At 39.8% G+C, this 20232-nt stretch overlaps 2 protein-coding genes across 3 annotated transcripts; one reads left to right on the forward strand and one right to left on the reverse strand.

Annotated features, from left to right (window-relative positions):
• The first annotated feature begins 149 nt into the window (after nucleotides 1–149).
• LOC139288734 (glucose-6-phosphate 1-dehydrogenase) lies at nucleotides 150–11964 on the forward strand. Its single transcript, XM_070910131.1, has 13 exons — nucleotides 150–215; nucleotides 2192–2313; nucleotides 4723–4760; nucleotides 4899–5007; nucleotides 6868–7085; nucleotides 7693–7851; nucleotides 8690–8815; nucleotides 9476–9569; nucleotides 9680–9866; nucleotides 9959–10194; nucleotides 10355–10431; nucleotides 10609–10701; nucleotides 10791–11964. The coding sequence occupies exons 1-13, from the start codon at nucleotides 194–196 to the stop codon at nucleotides 10879–10881; spliced, it is 1572 nt and encodes a 523-aa protein (XP_070766232.1). The 5' UTR covers nucleotides 150–193; the 3' UTR covers nucleotides 10882–11964.
• Nucleotides 11965–14171: 2207 nt separating this feature from the next.
• On the reverse strand, nucleotides 14172–19735 carry LOC139288895 (glycerol-3-phosphate dehydrogenase [NAD(+)], cytoplasmic). 2 transcript variants are annotated; one of them, XM_070910347.1, is made up of 8 exons: nucleotides 19691–19735; nucleotides 18233–18410; nucleotides 17769–17840; nucleotides 17396–17534; nucleotides 16736–16848; nucleotides 15095–15331; nucleotides 14387–14493; nucleotides 14172–14268 (listed from the first exon to the last, which is right to left on the reverse strand). In XM_070910347.1, the coding sequence occupies exons 1-8, from the start codon at nucleotides 19732–19734 to the stop codon at nucleotides 14172–14174; spliced, it is 987 nt and encodes a 328-aa protein (XP_070766448.1). In that variant the 5' UTR covers nucleotide 19735. The 2 variants fall into 2 exon arrangements, with proteins under 2 accessions (XP_070766448.1, XP_070766447.1); XM_070910346.1 differs by having other exon boundaries at nucleotides 17769–17909.
• Between the last annotated feature and the right edge of the window lie 497 nt (nucleotides 19736–20232).

Below are 20232 nucleotides of genomic sequence, written 5' to 3' on the forward strand. Positions count from 1 at the left end.
TGCTTCCTCATACTCATCCACATTGTTGGGAAGAATGAACTGACTCCCAATTGTCCAGTTTTCATTATGGACAGTGTGTGTGTGTGTGTGTGTGTGTGTGTGTGTTTGTGTGTGTGTGTGTGTGTTTGGGGGGGGGGCAACAGTTAGGCCACGCCCACCGGCAGAGTCTGTGGCGTCACTAGATTCGACAGTGATGGGAACTCGAGCGAGCGCTGGTGAGTTTCTTCCAAACCAATAAAATCTCGCAATTCTTCGTTGTCACTTGAACAGGGAAGTAGGCAGGACAAGCAAATGCGCACCACCAGCCTTCACTGGTTTCGCCGTGAGTGTGCATAAAGTCTGCGTCCCGTCGTCGGCTTTGGTCAGGGTTTAACTGCCAGGTTATCATCTCGTTAACGGACTTGTGAGTAGTACTAGTCTTGGCTTTACTTCTCTAACTGAACCGTTCTTTTGCACTCAGCTAACGCCAGTTGTAAGCTAGGTGCTGTTTGCTAGCAGTACGCGGCAGTTTGAATTTGTTGCTTGTCAAGTCATGTTGTCATAACAGCATGTGAAGCTGAGGGCTGATAACAGTGCGGTTTTAGCCCAGCATTCAGTCAGCGAGGAAAAGCTTTGTTGCTCAGTTTAATAGCAGCACAATCTGAGCTCGTTCACCCTGGATGTTAGCAGCTAACTATCCGCGGAAGAATCACTCATGAGCATCAAAATGTCAGCTTGTGTTATCTTGATATGTTAGCCAGACGTATCCAGCTTTACCAGGTATTGTGCAGTAAGGTTTAGCCCTCTATATACGGGATTTGGTGGAGGATTTGACTAATATCATTATAGTTATTTGTGTGTGTGTCAGGCTATTTCTGGGAGCTTGTTAATGATCATCTGACAGAAATCCACATGCAGTCCTACTGACTGTTGGGATGGTATGCATATGTGACCTTACATGACTAACTTGTTCATGTTTGACAATAGGCCTTTTCAGAGTTTTCATGATTAAGCCTGCAGGCTTAGTTAAGGATGAAAATAAAGAAGTCAGTGGTGAAATTACTGAAAAAAGAAGTAACGTACTTCCTGATTTGGCTCATTGTTATCTCTTGGAATGAGTCACAAGGAAATCTAAGTTTATCTCTCTCTCTCTCAAATATGCCACTTCTTATCTTTGAATGTTGGATAATGGAGGAAGTAAAGGACCAGAGCCAGTGGTTTTGCCAGGTATAGCCCATTAAGTAAAAATCACATATACTTTACATTACCGCTGACCATTTTCAAACAATAATGCTGTGTTTTAATCTTTTATTTCTTACTGTCAGGCATCCATTGGTTTCCATATACTAGGGCTGCAACTTATGATAATTTAAGAAGGTGGTGCAAATGTCTTGTTTGTCCGTACAACCATCCAAAACCCAAAGATATTCAGTTTACAACTTTATAGAACGGAGAAAAGCTGCAAGTCTACACATTTGGGATGCTAAATTTTGATGATGCTAAAAATGACTTGTTGACGATTAATTTTCTGTCATATAATTGATTAATCACCTAATCGTTTCAGCACCATTCCATTTATTTTCATTTGGTATGAAAATCTTGTCGCATACAATACACTTGAAACTTGAAAGTTGTGAAATTGTACACAGTGACCAATGTCAGTGCAGACAATCAATCAAACCTGAACTGTAATTATATTATATCACATTGACATGAATACAAACTTGATGGATTACACAACTCATGCAAGCTTCAATAGGCTCTTTATGCAAAGCAAAGGGAGGAGGAGGGGGCTCTACTTTTATATTTGGTCTCTTTAAACCCTTTAGGATGCTACCAGCCAGCCTATCTACAGTCCACTGCGATATTCAATAGGCCGCTAACTAATTTTCATACCGTACAGAAAAGAATGGAAATCAATGGCTTCCTGGAACAGTAGGAAAAAAATATCCAAAATACTGTACAGCATGCAATTGACAAAGGACAGCAGAAATGTAAAGTTAAACATGATTTGTAGGTATGGAAACTTTCCTGCACATTGTTTTCTTGTTGTTGTTGTTGTCTTTTGTGTACATACTAATTGTTGTGCAGGCCTAGAGGTGCTGGTAAATTCCTGTTAGGTAGAGTATAGTCTGTATTTGTCTTTGTGATGGTTGGTGAAGAACATTGGTAACTTTTGTTTTACTGGATGTTCCTTTTGTCTGCTTTTTAGAAAAAATGACCAACATCCCCCTCTCACGCTCTGAGGTGTTTGGGGAGCTGAGGAAGGAGCTGCATGAAGATGAAGAGTTCCATCAGTCCGACGCTCACATCTTCATCATCATGGGAGCATCGGTAAGAGCAGGGCAGGGCAGGGGAGTCATGATGTAGTCAGTGATTATATAAATATGGTGTAAAAATGGGAACTGATAATGAAATGAACAGTCTTGAGCAGTTCTGATCACACATTTACTATGTGATTCAAAAAATAATTCACTTTTTAAGGCCTAACAGGAGCATGTAACTGTTCTCAGCGTTCCCTAATTATAATTTGTGGCACATTTACAGTGTAGGCCACTTAGGCAAGAATTGTTGGCCACAATTACAAAGAAAGTGTGTTGAAATCCTTGAAAATACTGCAATAATTGCACATGATGTGATTAAGGAAATGTTGAAACTGATTTCACCAAGCTTGTGCAAACAAGCACCACTCGGTCGTCCGAGCTTTCAAAAGCCTAAAATTAACAGAGTGAAAACCTCAAGGTTCCTCGTTGCTTATCATTTCAATAATGTGTGATACCTCTGACTGGATATCACTGGGTTTAGTATATATACATTTCTTGCAGAAACCTTTTTTCTGTTCATTTAATGAATTAAAACACACCCCTCAGATGTATCATGGTTTATTATTGTATTAACACAAACTATTTCATGACAACTTTGCTTAAATGAAATACAGTAAATAAATAAATAAATACATTTTATTTATACATTTTGCAGCTCTGCAAAGAATAAGTAAACCAGCAAAGTAAACCAAGCTAACAATCTGACCAAGCATAAGATATACAGTTTTCAGTGACAGTTCATGACACTCACTTTGGTTAGTACCAAAGCAAAGTAAATTTCTTTTACTGCTAAAATAAATTGAGTAATAAGTTGATCCATCCCAGTAACGTGATAAGAAATGTCCCTTTTTCACTGTTTACTATTTCCTCATATTTTTGAGGCTACAACTATTTCAGGCATTCTGAAACTTTTGAGACCCATTTCCTCGTTTCTATATTTTCTAATTTCCTCATTTGTTTTCTCAGTGTTCTCCTTTTCTAACAGGGCTTCAGTCTGTCCAAATGTGTCTCCTTCTCGTTCAAATTGTTTCTGTAACTTAGATAAGACAAGCCACACTATTATAACACTATTGTAAATGAAAACACATTTTACAGAAACATGGTTGTATCTGTGAAAACATGTAAACTTGCACACAAACTCACATTTTTGCTGTCTGCAACAGCTGTGTTATCACTGCTCAAACCATATTTCCTACAAAATAATAAAAAAAACACTTCCACATCTTTTTGTTATTCTTTAAGACGCTATTCCAATAACTGTTGCCATCACGTGTGGACAAAAGATGATGTTGGTGTAGTTTTTTGAAAGTTTTTTTTTTTTTGCTATTACACTACCGTATGCTTCTGTAACAATACAAATTTCCCCGCTGAGGGATTAATAAAGGATTAACTTATCTCATTTTATATAGCCTGGCTGCAGTAAATCATTGGCTATGCTTTCTCTTGCACGGTTTGCTATTGGGAGGGGAGAGTGGCGCTGTTGCTGATTTTTGCAGTGTCACTGACTGTCAGCGTTTTTCTTTCAATGTGGCATACAGGCAGGTCAGGGGAAGGGCTGGGCTGTGTTCAATCTCCCTCTGGCTGTACATAGATATTTGTATTCCTGCTTTACTTTTTTAAAATAGCCCTCAATACAAACAGTCACACCACATTTCCAAACATTTACTTACTGCTGCTTAAAGTTATGGATGCTCAGCTTCTAGATGATATGAAAAGTTTGACTTGACTTTGCTAATGTTGTAGAACGCAATACCAGATCAAATAAAATGTCAACTTCTTAACCTAAGTGTGACATTAAATATTACCACAGAGTTACACATCTCTGTTCACTTCATCATTACTTTAAACACACAATCTTAAACAATGTAGCAGGGTTACAAGTTGAGGAATTCCCAGCTGTGGAATAGAGTGTCTTAAAGGAATATGTCAGATTGTGATGTAGGTCAACAGCATACTGTTATGGGAATTATTTTTAATTAAGTTGACTTCTAATGTCCTCTCGTCCTTGTAATGATGTTTGCCTCAGGTCATCCCTGATTTCAGAGTGCCTCGTGCGACACTGGTCCATGTGTCATCTTGTGAAACATGTCAAACACTTATCAAGCGTTGATTCTGTTTCATTAGCTTGTATAGTCACGCAGCAAGTTCTTCAGCATGAAGAACAGTCTTTTGTCTCCAGTGGGATTACTAAGGTTGTGTAATTCTTGAATAAGCCAAAGCAGCTGACTTACCTGTTGCCAGACGGTGTGGCCTGTAGTACTGCAGCATCTTGAGACTTTTGTGTCATGGAAAATAATTACCTGGTTTACACTGGTTTAATAAGCAGCACAGTAACTCCAAAACATGGCATCAACACTTAATGATTGTGTACGTGACCTATGTTTCAATCATATTTCTGATTGTGTGTTTGCACCTGTAGGGAGATCTGGCTAAGAAGAAAATCTACCCAACTCTATGGTGAGTGAACCTCTGGCCCCAGTGAAAGGCTTTACCATCAGTAGCACAGAAGAGTCCGAGGAAAGATACTCTTCTAATCTGGACTGGAGCTTCTGAAGTTGGCTGTAATGAACCATATGTTTCTCTGTTCTCTCCCAGGTGGTTGTTCAGAGACGGCCTCCTTCCCGAGCAGACGTATTTTGTGGGCTTTGCTCGCTCTGACTTGACAGTGGACGCCATTCGGACTTCTTGCATGCCATACCTGAAGGTAAAACTGGACCTTTGAAATGCAACTTTCCTTTTAATCTTTTACTTACGCATAAGACAAAATATTACAAACAGAAGAAACAAATACAGAACAACTGATGGGATATAACAGAGAAGGCTATGTTACATGGTGTGTTTCCATGAAGTCCCTAACTATGTCCCAGTGGCCGCTCAGGCCTTTATCAAAGACTTTAAGAAAGACTGCTGCTCTCTCCATGTTCAACAGGTAAAGATAGTCCCCTGACCAGTTATTTATCACGAAGCAGGATGGTCTGTGCTCTTTCCTGTTCATCAAGATTATTCTGTCATCCCAGCGTGAAAAGACAATGAGCAAACCGCTTTAAATTTCTTGTCCCACAGAGATACAAACTGGAAAATTAGAATGTAGGATCTCATTCATTTGTGACTGAAACCAACTTGGACCAATTTGCACTTCTGAGCACTCCCACAATAAGATGTAACAAACAACCCCTCCCCAAAATGTTATACTGAATTGCCTTATATCGTTTGCATGGGAACGGGATTTGAACTCCACCCTATCTACTACAAAGCATGAGGCAGGGGCAAAGCCATCCTTAAGTTTCTTCTTTATCAGTAATGATAATTGAACCATTTTAACATCTCAAGACTTTTTATTATTATTTGTTGTTGTATTTTTGTTGACACGAGATAGAGATATTTACAATGGATAGTAGAAAACTAATATACAATCAGAATCAGTTGCTCTCGATGTACATGTACAATGTACAATTTTTTAGGAAGCTAGAAATAGACATACAGCTAAAAGTAGATACACAAATGCATAATATTAAAAAAATACCTTAACTTTTCCAGTGTGTACCTTTGTTGTTCCAACAAGTCACCCAAGTCGTCTTCCCCCTATTAATTATCAATGTGTCTTATGTTATTTTAATAATTTAATATAACACAAGTGGATCTGCAGTGTCACACGTTGTCATTTGACATTTCTATCTTCTTGCCCCCCTGCACCTTTTCCTCCTGCCTCATCTGTTTCCATCCCTCTCTTTTTCTTCTACATTTTTTTTCTTACGCTCTCCTGTGTGCCGGCCTCTCCTCTATTCCTTCCTCCCATTTCCTCTGCTCTTCTTCTTCCCTCAATTGGCTTAGTCCTTAAAGCAATGATGAACCTACAGAGAATTATCACCCGAACCTGCAGCTTCCCTCGGCTTTACTTTATAGCAAGTTTCAGCTTGTTGTTTAGCTGTCTGGCCCACAACTTTACTGTTTTGGTTCACTCTCACCGCTCTCACTGCATAGTTATCGGCCGCAGCATCAGCTGTTTTCAGCAAAGAAGTTCTAAAAACCCTCTGTACACTAACTGCTCAGCACCACACAGACACAGTTAGCAACTAGCTGGTGAACATAGTGGAGCATTTAGCAGCAAAAGAGCTAGATATTTCCCTCACGAGTTGGTAGAGATCATAAACTGAGCTAAGAGAGAATTAATATTGGATTTACATTCATCAAGTGGCAAGAAGCATGACCCCAAATTAATGATAATGTTGCTCCGTAACTGCTGGATGTGTAAATAAGCAAGTTCACCATATCAACTTAAAAGGTGATAAAATGTCAATGTTTACAGCTTGTTTCTGCTGCCCTCAAGTGGCCAAACAATCAGTTATTGCAGGTTTACACTAAGTCAGCTCATAGTGAGGTAATATAAGCCACAAGTCTTTTTAGAAACATAGCAAATCTTTCCATCACATGTATTTTATGTATTGTCCAGTCCTCAGTTTCTGGTACCTCCGAATGATGCCATTTTTTCGCACACATGCACTGATATTTTCAAAAACCCTTATTAAATCCATGCATGCGTAAATGTTCCCACCCTCTGACCCAGGTGACAGATACGGAAACAGATCGGTTGTCAGCCTTCTTCAGCAGGAACACGTACATCAGTGGGAAATATGTAGATGAGAGTTCCTTCTCCAAACTCGACGCACACATCCTATCTCTGCCCGGAGGAACTGAGGCAAACCGTCTCTTCTACCTGGCGCTGCCACCCACCGTCTACCATGATGTTACCAAGAACATCAGGCACTGCTGCATGAGCACAAAGTCAGTACACACACTTCTCTTACTAACTGAACTGTTGTTGTGTCACACTGTTTACTTGTTGTTTTGCGAGCGTCTGTTTGTCCGTTGTCCTGCTATGTCTGACCGTCTGTAAACACAAAGAACTGATTCTCTGCAGGCAGCGAGTGGAATGTCTCAAAGCTCCATGATGTCCCTGGGTGCACTGTTATTACGTTTTGTATCGTATTTTAGGGCATACATAGAAATCCCTCCAATAAAATGTGATCATAGATTTTACATCACAGGAGACAGGTCTGCATTTACCAGCAGCAGCACTAATGGTTCAGAGGTGTTTATTTGGGTGTCTATTTGCAACATTACCAGCATCACTGGACGTTCTGGGTGCTTCCACAGGTGCAATCATACACCTGGGTGTTCCTGTTGTTTTTTCCACCCCATTTATATCCAAATGAGGGAGTGATAAATAACAGAAACTCTCAAGTTAAGTCAATTCCAAGGCAAAAAGGCCTAACCCAATATCACGATTTAAAAGGAAATCCAATTTAAACCCAATCGTCCGACTAATGCGTTTTGATATGTTCATTTTCTTCTGTGTGTGTGTGTGTGTGTGTACATGTATGTTGCGTAGAGGCTGGAACCGGGTGATCGTAGAGAAGCCGTTTGGACACGACCTTCAGAGCTCCGAGGAGCTGTCCACTCACCTCTCCTCCCTCTTCACTGAAGAACAGATCTACCGTATAGATCACTACCTGGGCAAGGAAATGGTGCAGAACCTCATGGTGCTCAGGTGAGAGAACCATCTTCAGATAAAGTTGCTTTTATTTCTTATATGATGCCTTGTAAAGATTATAATTTTCAAATAATATATTATTATATTGTCATTCTATAATCATGGACACCATATTTCAGCGAACACTCTTTTTGGAGCCAGAGCAATTACTACTGGGTATAACACCTCAGCTGCTCTCTCAACAAACTTATCGTTAGATAGTCAGAATAACAAGAATTGTAGCACTTAAGCACATAAAAAAATCCAACTGCAACACAAAAAGGCAAATGGAAGGACACAATCATTTCAGAATTTAGTTAACTTGTTTGAAATAAGATGGAAGAAGATAAGAAAAACAAATATTATACAATGAAAATTGTACAATATACAAATATATTCCAAATCTAAATTTTTTTAAAGGATGCAATGGTGGCGACAGACAGTTATTGTAATTTCTTGGGAAATAATTATTGTAATGGGTTACAACTATCAAATAAAGACTATAAAAAATATTTATAACTGAGTGCCCATGGCATCCTAATGAATAAAACTCAAAACACACAATAGTACCAGCACATCTTTCTTCTCAGAATTGTTGGCTCCCTGTGTATTGTAATTCTCTGTATTGACAAAGGAGAGAGTTTTCTATTTTAGTAAGGCAATTATGCAACACTTCAGTTACAGCTGGTTTGTGGTTTAGAAAAGCCTCTGCGAATATCATACAAAGAAAACACACATTGGCCTCCAAACAAGAACAAAACAGAGGAAAAATATTTATGCGTGTTGTCATGAACGGCTGTCTTTTCGTGCTGTGAGTGCAGCTGAGCAGAGAATGATTACATGATGTTCATTGCAGGTTTGGGAACCGTATCTTCGGGCCGATCTGGAACAGGGACAGTGTGGCCTGCGTTGTTCTCACCTTTAAAGAACCGTTTGGCACTCAGGGACGAGGAGGCTACTTTGATGATTTTGGCATCATCCGGTGAGAAAAAATAAATCCCTGAAGTTTGTTTTTGTATTATGCTTTTGTACCCAGGGTTAAAGTGATGTTATATAAAAATGAGCCGTAACATTTTTAGTTACTGTATATGTAGTAAGTACTTTCATCAGTAACACTTTAAGTGCCCCTATTTTGCATTTATAAACAGTACATAAACATTTAATTAATGGTTTATAACACTATAATGTAGTTGTAAGCAGGTACGTTTATTACTGTATTTGTCAACAACTATAACGCCTCCTGTGGGCACCGGTAAATGAAGGTTGGTGTATAAACAGATAAGGAATGATAATATAGTAAAACTACAGTTGTAATAATATAAAATGTCTTCATAGGAGAAGTTATAATTGTTGACAAATGCTGTACATTAACCTTATATTTGCATACAACTACATTATAGTGAGTTATAAACCATTTATTGATTGTTTATATAATGCCTATAAATGCTAAATTGGGGGGGTTAAAGTAAAATGTTACCTTTTCTGTTAGACGAGCAATAGATGATGGAGAGATGTTACCAGTTTTAACGGTACATCAGCACCAAACATAACATCAGTTACAATTTTAATGAACACAATCATAGCCATCACATTCTCCTCTCTGTGTTTTGTTTGGTCACCTGCTCCCTTTTGTCATGATCAGCGATGTCATGCAGAACCACTTGCTCCAGATGCTCTGCCTGGTTGCCATGGAGAAACCAGCTTCAACCAGCTCTGATGATGTCAGAGATGAAAAGGTACAAATTCGTCTCCCAGAGACCCGGCCCTCTCAACAGCTCCTCCAACGCTATAAAATACGGAGAGATATGTTATGGTTTGTGTTCTCTCGTGTTCTCTCGTGTTGTAGGTGAAGGTGCTGAAGTGCATCGCTCCAGTGTCCATGTCGGATGTGGTCCTGGGTCAGTATGTGGGGGATCCAGAGGGTGAGGGAGACGCCAAACTGGGTTATCTTGATGACCCCACAGTACCTAAAGGATCAACTCAGGCCACCTACACCAGCGCTGTTCTCTACGTGCACAACGAACGCTGGGATGGTAAACAGACTGTGCCCTTTCCAAAACAAATCCTCCTGATCTCACTTTTCCCCTTGCTCTTTCATAATGCATTAAAATGTTTTGCTCCTCAGGTGTTCCTTTCATCCTTCGCTGTGGAAAAGCTCTGAACGAGAGGAAAGCTGAGGTGCGGCTGCAGTTCACAGACGTCCCGGGGGACATTTTTGGAAATCAGTGCCGCAGGAATGAGCTGGTGGTGCGCGTGCAGCCCAACGAGGCCGTCTATGCCAAGATGATGAGCAAGAAACCTGGCGTGTACTTTAGCCCTGAGGAAACTGAGCTGGACCTCACCTACAAGAGTAGATACAAGGCAGGTTCAAGTTGATTTAATTATGTAGTACGTACTACCTAACTAGAGCAAGTGATTTAAACAACAGGACAAAGAAAGATAACAAATCTATCTAGATCACATCTTCTATATTTTTCTAATTAAAAAAAGTAATAGTGTAACATTCGTATCTTGTGTTCAGGATGTGAAGCTTCCAGACGCTTACGAACGCCTCATCCTGGATGTCTTCTGCGGGAGTCAGATGCACTTCGTACGCAGGTCTGTCCTTGTTTTCCATTACAGTCGTCTCATGTTATTACTTGTAAACTTGTGTTACATGTGAGCTAACAGTTCTTCCCACTAGATGGCGACACAGTGCATATTTTTTCTGCCTCAGCTGCCTGACAGCTTTGTTGTCATGTCCTCCACCACATGTCTGATTGTTTGTCTCCACAGTGATGAACTAAGGGAAGCATGGAGGATCTTCACACCTCTCCTTCATCAGATAGACAGAGAGAAGCCCAAACCCATTCCTTACAAATATGGAAGGTAGGAAATGTTGTCCACTATGCCCTTCACTGGAAGAGGAATTGAATGCAAGAGCGTTGATTATGATTGTTTCCCTTTTTTCTTCTCAGCCGTGGCCCGACAGAAGCAGACAACCTCGCAAAGAGAGTTGGATTTCGCTATGAAGGCACTTACAAATGGGTCAACCCTCACAGACTTTAAATCATGATGAGATGAGGGAGTATTAGAGGTAGGATAGGAGGAGGGGTACAGCAGGGTAAGTGAGCCGTGTCATGTTCCAACACTGGAGTGTCTTTGAGGAAGGAGGTGTTTCCACTATGTGGATCCATCACAGTAGCAGCAAAGAAGAAAGAAGCTGTTTAATAAAATAGAGTATTTCTCAGGTATAGAGAGTATTCCTTGGAGCTAGTTCATCAGACATTCAAAAGATAATTATGAATTCATGCTGTCATCATGGGCTTACACCAGTTTTTTATTCATACATTCACATCGACTGTCTATGTTTTATTTGAGAAGTGGGACCGAGTCAGTTGGAGAGGGAACAAAAAAAAATCTGAACCAGGATATTCCTGTGAAAACAATGACTGTCTGATGAACTAGCTCCATGTCCCTGTCTCCGTTAATTAGGACTTAATTTCTCAGGATGGTAAATGGAATAACTGAGTAACAAGAACAGTGCAGAGCAAAAACAAAACACTCAGCTGAGTCACCCAGTGTTAGTACTGTACCAAAGATGGTAACTGAACACAGCAGAGATAAGGAACAATAGGAATGATTGTTAACCAGCTGTTACTCTTATAGGCGTTGTGATTGTAATGCCATTATGCTTTGACTGCATTTATTAATCACACTTAGCGAAATTTCTCTTTACAACTTGCATACTCTCTTTTTGCCTCCTCTGCTTGGGACCAAGGACATCATGGCTGTTTTAAGATAAATACACTCTGTGGTTTACAAAGGGCAATGCAGGCGGTTTCTCTTCAAAGCATTCATACTGGAATAGTCTTAAGTGTCCTTACGGACAAGCAAAACAAGCTCTCTGTCTTGTTTAGTAGCCTCCCTCTGAGCTTCATTCCCTTTTTTGTTTACATTTTTTCTTTCAAGTTTATTTAAGTTGCCGATGTTCATTCCATATTTCAAAATATCCAGACAGCAGCAGTGTCTACCACAGGTCAACAGTGAATGTCTTTGTAATGACCCACTGTATACTGCTGTTAACTGCACACTCACGTGTAAAGCTAAACATTTCCACTACTTGTAATAAACTAGTTTTGCTTCTGTTAATTTGTCTCATGCTTTTTGGTACTGGTGGTTTTTATTGCTTCGAGCACTGATGTCACTAAATTATGTTGTGATAGGTATGCTTGTCATCTTTTATATTGACATCAGCATTTAAATAGTCTTTTAAAGTAATCTTTTAAAAGGAATAGTTCGGCAATTTGGGAAATATGCGTATTCATTTTCTTGCCGAGAGTTAGATGGGAAGATCAATCAATCAAGCTCGAGCCAGCAGGAGGTTAGCTTAGCAACATCTGTCAAGCTCACTATTTAACATACTATATATTGCTTCTTTAATTTGTACAAACCGAAGTGTAAAAAGTTAGAAACGGTCATTTGTGGTTTTATAAGGATTTTTGTTGGCCAGTATTTCCACCAATACTCCTTACACACGTTTTAACCTTATTTTCTGAGTAAGGGAAAAGAGTTTGGTTGATGTTAAGAGCAATAAATGTATTTGAAGTGAACCATTTTGGATATAATGTACAGCTAGTATTGTCATAATGAATCATACCTTTCATCCTCCGACCACCGCAATACTTTGTCTTGTATGTAGAGCAGTGAAGCATCAGTTTTCTGTCCTTTGTTATTCAGTGTTTTTCAGTGTTTAAATTTGTCACACACACAGCCAATACCTGTAATGAAATGCAGTGTGGCATACTCATTAAAGAGGCCCAGTGGAGTTTTTTTGTAAGCAAACATGTTGAATGCATTTCCTTCCTCAAAAAACATTTGCAAAGCCAGTTTGGAGTATTTTTAGAAGCATTGTTGACTTGCTGTGGAATAGTGTGAAACCATAGGCAGGACTGTATTGTGTCACGCGCATGCATGTGTGTCCTCGTGATCGAGAAACAAAACGGGGACCCACTCATACAAAAACAGCACTACTAGAGGTCAAAAACTCCACAGGGCACCTTTAAAGGTTGTACTAAGAGTAGTGTGAAAAATAACCATGTGTATATATACATATATTTATATAGATATGTATATCTATAGATATAGGATTCAAAATTAAAAGATAAAAATGTACAATTGTAGGCAAACAATACAATTTGTTAATTTACTCTTTAAAAAACAGAATATTCTGGCAGTATTCCTACTAAGATTCCCACGGTGGTGCTGTGTAGTTCAAATAATAGATGATTGCCTTTCTAATGCGTGAGAATGAAAAATGATTCCAGCGATGACTTGATGACAGAATTAAATTTATTCACAGACAAATGTTGATAATTTTAACACACATTAGCCGTAACTGAGTGAAAACGGGGACAGACAGGGTCACAATAACAAATGGCATAGTGGACGGACGTTAAGTTGTTAAGTCTTTGGTCTGACAAAAAAAAACCAACAATGGTCAAGACTTAGCAACCATGCACCTTAAGGCACTTGCATTATTTAGTTAAAAACAGTTGCTGTGCGATCGACAGTATGTTAATATACAGTACAAGACAGGAAATATAGTGAATTATATAAGACACTTTAGAGTATACAAAGACATAACGAAGTGAGGTATTACATCTATAATTAAACAACTGGTGGTGATGGACAGGCATTCACTGGACGGCAACATGAATGTTAGATAACGATAATTCCCTCTATAGGAGGATGTCAATAGGTCTTTTCCCTGAGTGGTTGGCCCCGCCAAAATCTGAATGCATGATGTAGAGCCATATAAATATTGAACTAACATGTTGGTAACTGAATGGCAGTCAAGGGCTGAGACAATGTCATCAACAAACGCTTATCTAAAAATTCTTAAAGAATTGAATCGGTTTGATATCCTGTGAAGTCTGATTTCTGTATTAGTGTTTTCAATTTGGCTGCTGTCTAAAAAGTGACACCATGCATTCTGATTTCATCTGGGTAGGAAAAAAAATCTCAGGAAAAAAAGAGCTATCTGTCAGTCACATGGGGAAAGAATCCCCCCCAACAATCATCCTTCAAGTTTCAGAATACGTCAGGAGATAAAAGAAAGCACTTAAAAAGATGTCAGAAACGTAAATGTTAAGGACAAAGTGGTCGAAGTAGAGCTGAACACACACACACACACACACACACTCAAATGTTATGCAACCTCTTCACTCGCAGGCTGGAGCCATTTAGTTGCATGACAGCTGTAGAGTGACCGGTCATCTCCCATCTACTTCTGACAGGTAACAGATGAAAAATAGAAACGTTCTTCATTTAGAAGGCACTTGGTTAGTTAGATGTGTTTACATGTGCTCTGGGTGGTTCTGCAAGCAGCTTATGAACTCTGAGACTGGAAGGCCCTGATAGCAGATCTGATACACTGCATTGAACAGTGGGAACCTGGAGGAAGGAAGAGGTATCGTTGAGTGCAAAAAAACAAAGCTGCATTGATGTCTTTTCTAACTGGCGCACATGAAAAGAAAAAAAGAAAGATTCTGTGTGTTGCTGCTTCACTTACTTGTCAATTAGGTTTTTGTGCTTGAGGATGAGATAGACCTCAGCTGCTGTCGCTGGTCCCTGCAGCTTCTGACCGTTCAGCATCTCTTTCTCCAGATCCTCAATGGACTGAGAAGAAGGGAAAAAAAGAAACATGATGTGCAGAAGGGTGGACTCTTGTTACATGGAAAAAGAAAGATGGTCAATACACTTTATTTCTAAGCTTCCAACACTCACATAATTCGGGACCAAATAAATTTCAGTATGTGGCGGATTGTAAATGACCTTTAGTTTGGTCCAGCATGCTTCAAGGAGGTACTGCACACCTTTTTTTGAGCTATAAACTGAATTATGTGACTGTACTGTGATGGAACACACCAATGCTGGTGTTCATATTGACATTTCTTACCAAAAATTGGCATTTCATGCGTTGAAAATGGCTCAACATGCCATCTACTGTTTAAAAATCAGCCCTGAACCTTTCAAAGCCAGTGCTGACATTTTCACACCTATGGTTTGTTTGCTCAAAATCAGTTGATAAGTTTGTAAACTTGAAGTGTTTTTCCCTTGTTTCACTTTCTTTTCAGAACCAAAATGCATCACTACAAACCATGTGAGAACGTTCACTCTGCTTACCGGTCAGATAAACAAACCAAGAGCAGTCATGTTCTTGTTTCCTTGTGTCCATTTCTTAAAAAGCGTAGAAGTATATGAAAGTCTGAGCTCTCACCTTCCCCGTCTTCACAAAAGCTTCGGCTACTTTGCGGTTGCGGCCGCCATAGCAGGTTGTGATGAGGTCGGCCACGCCGCAGCTCTCCAGGAAGGTTGCAGAGGACACGGGCCCAGCAGTGCAGAAAATGCGGGCGAAGGCAATCATCTCCATCAGGCCCAACCGGATCACTGCTGCCTTCGTGTTGTCACCAAAGCCCAGACCGTCACAGAAACCTGCTCCAACCGCAACAATGTTCTGAAGGACGGACGACGAGGAAAAGTATAAGCAAATACTGCAGATGAGAGCTGAGGACGCTCCTGGATACTTTGGACAGGATGCAGACTATCTGGATCCAGATACAGCATCCAAATACTGTAATCAATGAATGAACTTAAATGCTCAACTTTCTAATTAAATTTGAAGCATTAATCATAGTGCATCCCTTTAAGCGTTTTAGAGTTTTTATACCAGTCCAACACCAAGTTTGATTGAGCTGAAAGTTAGTAAACTCCCACCTTCATTTTTTACCTGCATACACCAGATTTCATATATCTCCGCAGCAGTAATTGCATAGATTGCTCATTTGGACAAACATCGTCGAATCACATAGAAGCATAGCCTCAAACTACATTGTATATTGTATTTGGTACAGGGCTGCAACTAACATTCATTTTCAATATCAACTAATCTGCAGATTTTTGGATTAAATCATTTAGACTATGAAATTTCCCAGAGCCCAACATGACGTTTTGTTTGACAAACAGTACAAAACTTATATTCCACTTAAAAATCATATAAAAGCAGAGAAAAGCATCAAAACCTCATGTTTGAAAAGCTGGAATCAAATAATGTTTTGGCATGATGAATCAATTATTGAAATAACTTGTGTTTCAGATCGTATTTGGTACCCAGACAACTTACATCTATTTTATTAATATTTATTGCGTAATGTAAGCCTATGAAATTATAAATGTTGAACGGCTTTTAACTGACAAGCTAAGCACCATGAAGCATATTCCATCCTCAATATGCATGCCAAATTAAATGTAAATCTGGAAATGCAGGGCTAAATGGCAGCACTTTGACTGCTGACTGTTCACAGCAGTATAAAACAAAGCAAAAGAAATAGTGCCTGTAAATATTGTAAGTACACTGCATTATGTTTTATTAAACATTTGGAGCTGGGCCTGTATCCCAAGGGCAGATTTAGTCAGTGCTGCTGCTTAGAAGCAAAACTACATGTCACTTCCTGTGATTTGTCAGCACTCTGCATGATCTTGTGTTTATAATAAAGTCGTTTACTTTACAAAGATGCATTATATTTGACAGATTTGACAGGACTGCAGTGGTGGAATGTAACTACATGCATTTGTTTTATTGTCTGACTTTTGCTCAGTGTACAAAGACAGAGCTGCAGATAGTTTTGCAGCGGTCATGCTTCCTAAATGGACACTTGTTGAACTTGGCTAAACTATTTTCCATGTTGCGTAGTGGTAATGTTGGCAAACTGCTGTGGACATTCGCTCAGTGGTGGTCCTTGTTAGAAATGGAATATGTTGTCATAATTCCTCAACCTTGAAATGTATTCTTAGCTAGATGACCCAATGTAAGACCTAACAGGCATGAACTCCACTTTTGCTGCTGAAATAAAAAGCTCACCTTCAGGGCTCCACAGATTTCCACCACATCATACTCCTCTACTACAGTAACCCGGAAGTTGTTGGTCTGCATGAGTTCCTTCAGGAGAGCCCCGTGGTTTTTATTCTTACATCCTGGAAGCAGAAAAAACAATATTTTGGCATCTTGTGGCAGTCACCACCATTTAAAATGAGAAATATATAGAGTCATGATTAATACACAGTGACGCTGCATCTTTTAGAGCACAGCTGTAATACTCCAAGGCCTCAAACAAGCTACATTTCCCAGCTCTGATCCAACAAATATTAATCCTTTCAAAACAGGTTAGTGTTCTAACAATACACTAATAGTAAATCCTATGAAGCATGCTGTGCACGTCAGACAAATGTCAAACTGAACCAGCCCACTCTGTCATTTACACAGCAACTACAAAGCAGATTAAAATGTCACCCTCATGCCAACGATGCAGAAAGCTTGAGAACACAAACTGTGACATACTTCCTGCCTCCTACCAAGGCTCAAACCGGCTTTTTGTAATTTTAAATCTTGATCAAAGTGCAACTTTGTCCTAATTAAACAATAATCCTTTCTTTCAAAACAACAACCCTATTCTAAGCAGTCAAAAATATATCAAGGCAAGAAATAAAAAAAATAGAAAAAACTAACTGTGATCAGACTAACCAATGGTGGTCTCACAAAACTTCTCATCAGCAACCTCGTTGGCAATGTTGGCCCCCATCAGCACACTCATGGTGATGCCAAGCTTCTCCTGGATCACATCAGAGATGAGTTTAAGTCCATCAGGCCCCTCGTCTACACCCTGGAGGAACAAACACACACTCATGAGAACTGTATTTACATTAAGCCATACCGAGCTGGTATTTGGGTCAAAGATCACACTGCACAACTGGTGTTCAGCTCCTTTAACCTGGTCAAAGACCGTATCAGTGTGGCATACGACAGCAATTAAAAATCACACCAGAATTCAGAGACCAGAGGTGAACAGTTCATAGAGTATTATAATGATAATGCAGCACAAAGAGCAAAGTCGAACCTTGATGAGGGATATTCCCAGTGCATCACTCTTTATCTTCCCCTTTATGGTGTCACACACTTTCCCAATGAACTGATGCGGGATCACAAACACCAAAATGTCTGCATCACTGGACGCCTCCACCAGATCTGGGACGGCCAGCTGAGGAGGGAACGACGATGTTGTAAGAGGTAGGACATACATTAAAATCTGACGCAACCTAAAGCAGAGCTGGCATAACAACCTGCTAACTGATATTACAGTGTTTAAAACTGTGATTAAAAAGACGAATAATCTACTATGGAGGAAGCTATTGAACACAACCAGAACAAATGCAGATACAAATATATATATATATATATATGTCTCAAAGACCCAAAATAATAAACATTTTGGGATCACAGTACATCCATGTACTAAACAGACAGCAAAGCAGGCAGAACACTGAAATACTGTTTAATGGTGAGAAACTGGCAGGTTCTTACCACATTTGCTGGTAGCTTGTGCCCAGGAAGATACTTCACATTTTCATGGTCAGTGTTGATTATTTCAGTCAGTTTGCGCCCGTTCACCATCTCCTCAAACACCCACATTTGTACGGAGTTGTCAAATGTTGAATTCTGAGCAGCATTGGCACCCACTATCTTGGCAATGGCAGAACCCCTGTATTGTTAATGGTTACAGGTTAGTATTTAATTTACATAAGAAATAATGTTGAACTGCTTTTAAAAAAAAAAAAAAAAAAAAAAAAAAAAGTAACATGGCAACACAACAGTCAGTGTGGGTCCAGAAGAGATCCACTTATTACAAGGTGAGGTGCTCTTGATGATAACGCCTCACAGATTTATTGCGATCATGTAACTGCTGGTGAGATCACCAGGTCATTACTAATCATGGCTCTTCATGCTCTCTCTACTGGTTCACTTTAATGACGACTATAATTGATTCAACTGCTGTTTTCTGAGCAGGATGACCTGGCAGGCTGCACTCGTGATAAGCTGAAATATGTGGCCATCTACCCACGATTCCTTGGGTGTGGAGACAACACTGTGCCAAACTCCATTGAGAACTCTGCTCATTTTACATTCGTTTACTCAACAGTAATGTTACATAGGGGTTAAAGTGATTGTGAGGCATACTTCTAAACAAACGGGGCCAACACATCAATTCGGCATATAAACAATGCATCAAGCGTCAACGAGTTTATTACACTTTAAATTAAATTTCTTTCCAACAATAGCTACAATCCTACGCAAAAACTGTGTATAACAGAGGAATAAGATACATTTGTTTGATCGATAAACTGCAACTATATGCCGAATTTACAAGATGACTTTAAATATTAATTCATGGTCTGAAATTATGTTTTCCCACTCGGGTTTTAGAGTCGACTCGCTAACTTTAAACTGTCAGCTTGTTGAATGGAATTTGGCTTTTGTTTGCACCCAGACAAAAGCACCCATTGAGGGCTTCTGTTGGCAAGAATGTAAAGCCTTGTCTATTGTAGATGCGTGATTTAGACGATGGCTGTAAAATAACATTAACATATTTCTACTGTAGAGCTGCTAAGGAGAGTTGTATGGCACAGTATGGCTACATGACCACAAAATCCCATTAATCGTGACTGACATGTGGCCAGTCTTCTGTAGACTCAGCCAGTTTCTTAGCATGTGCCTCTAATCAATGCAAAAACTGGCTCGTGTTCCAGCAAACAAAACGTTATATATTAGTAGTTAATGGTATAAAGCCTGCTAGACGGTACCATGGGAAATGCTGCTAGTTAACGTTAGCTGGCTGTTTGCCCAGTGATGCTAAGTTGGCTAGCAACGGTGCACCGGGTTGACAAGCAAGCTGTAACACACAGAGATGGCAACGCACTCCAAAGTTAGCCATGTTTAACGTCCCCTCACTTTACTGTTCAGTACATTAACACATCAGCTTACCAATTTCCGGAGCCAATGATGCAGACTTTCTTCGGAGCTGCCATTGTGAAGAGGTAAACCGATGAGTGGAGGTGAACCTACACTGACTACCTACGCTGTGGACCCGCAGTGTTGTTATGTAACGCACAGACCGAGCCGCAAGCTGCTCTCATGTTTTATTGGCCTGTCCGAGGGGAAGGCACCGGCCCGCCCATTACAGCAAAGGCCACGTCTGGTCATTCATTCATCGAGAGGACTGGAGGTTGTTAGGCTCAAAGTAAATAGGACAAAAGTCCCCGTGAGACTGCAGACTTACATTGCTTCATGTTTTATGGTGTAAACACCTCTGCTTCATGTGTGGGTCAAAACAAGAAGACACTTCAAGTTACACCCAGTGGTGGAAAGTACTTAAGTACAATTTTGAGGTACTTTTACTTTACTTGAGTATTTCAATTGTATGCTACTTTATACTTCTACTCGACTACATTTGAGAGGGACATAATGCTTTTTACTCCACTTATTAACCATTTATTTGACAGCTGCAGTTCAGATCAGATTGAGAT

Source organism: Enoplosus armatus, chromosome 8 (assembly GCF_043641665.1).
Source record: "Enoplosus armatus isolate fEnoArm2 chromosome 8, fEnoArm2.hap1, whole genome shotgun sequence".
In the NCBI taxonomy this organism is placed as follows: domain Eukaryota; kingdom Metazoa; phylum Chordata; class Actinopteri; order Centrarchiformes; family Enoplosidae; genus Enoplosus; species Enoplosus armatus.

What these genes read in the sequence shown, in the direction of transcription:
- LOC139288734 (XM_070910131.1), top strand. Translation starts at nt 194, where the DNA reads ATGGGAACTCGAGCGAGCGCTG. An exon ending in TCATCATCATGGGAGCATCG is followed by an intron (nt 2,314 to 4,722) that starts GTAAGAGCAGGG and finishes TTGCACCTGTAG; the next exon opens with GGAGATCTGGCTAAGAAGAA. An exon ending in CAGAACCTCATGGTGCTCAG is followed by an intron (nt 7,852 to 8,689) that starts GTGAGAGAACCA and finishes TGTTCATTGCAG; the next exon opens with GTTTGGGAACCGTATCTTCG.
- LOC139288895 (XM_070910346.1), bottom strand. Translation starts at nt 19,734, where the DNA reads ATGGCAGCTCCGAAGAAAGTCTGCATCATTGGCTCCGGAAATTG. An exon ending in AAATCTGTGGAGCCCTGAAG is followed by an intron (nt 15,332 to 16,735) that starts GTGAGCTTTTTA and finishes TCCGTCCTTCAG; the next exon opens with AACATTGTTGCGGTTGGAGC. An exon ending in CTTTTGTGAAGACGGGGAAG is followed by an intron (nt 14,494 to 15,094) that starts GTGAGAGCTCAG and finishes CCTTCTTCTCAG; the next exon opens with TCCATTGAGGATCTGGAGAA.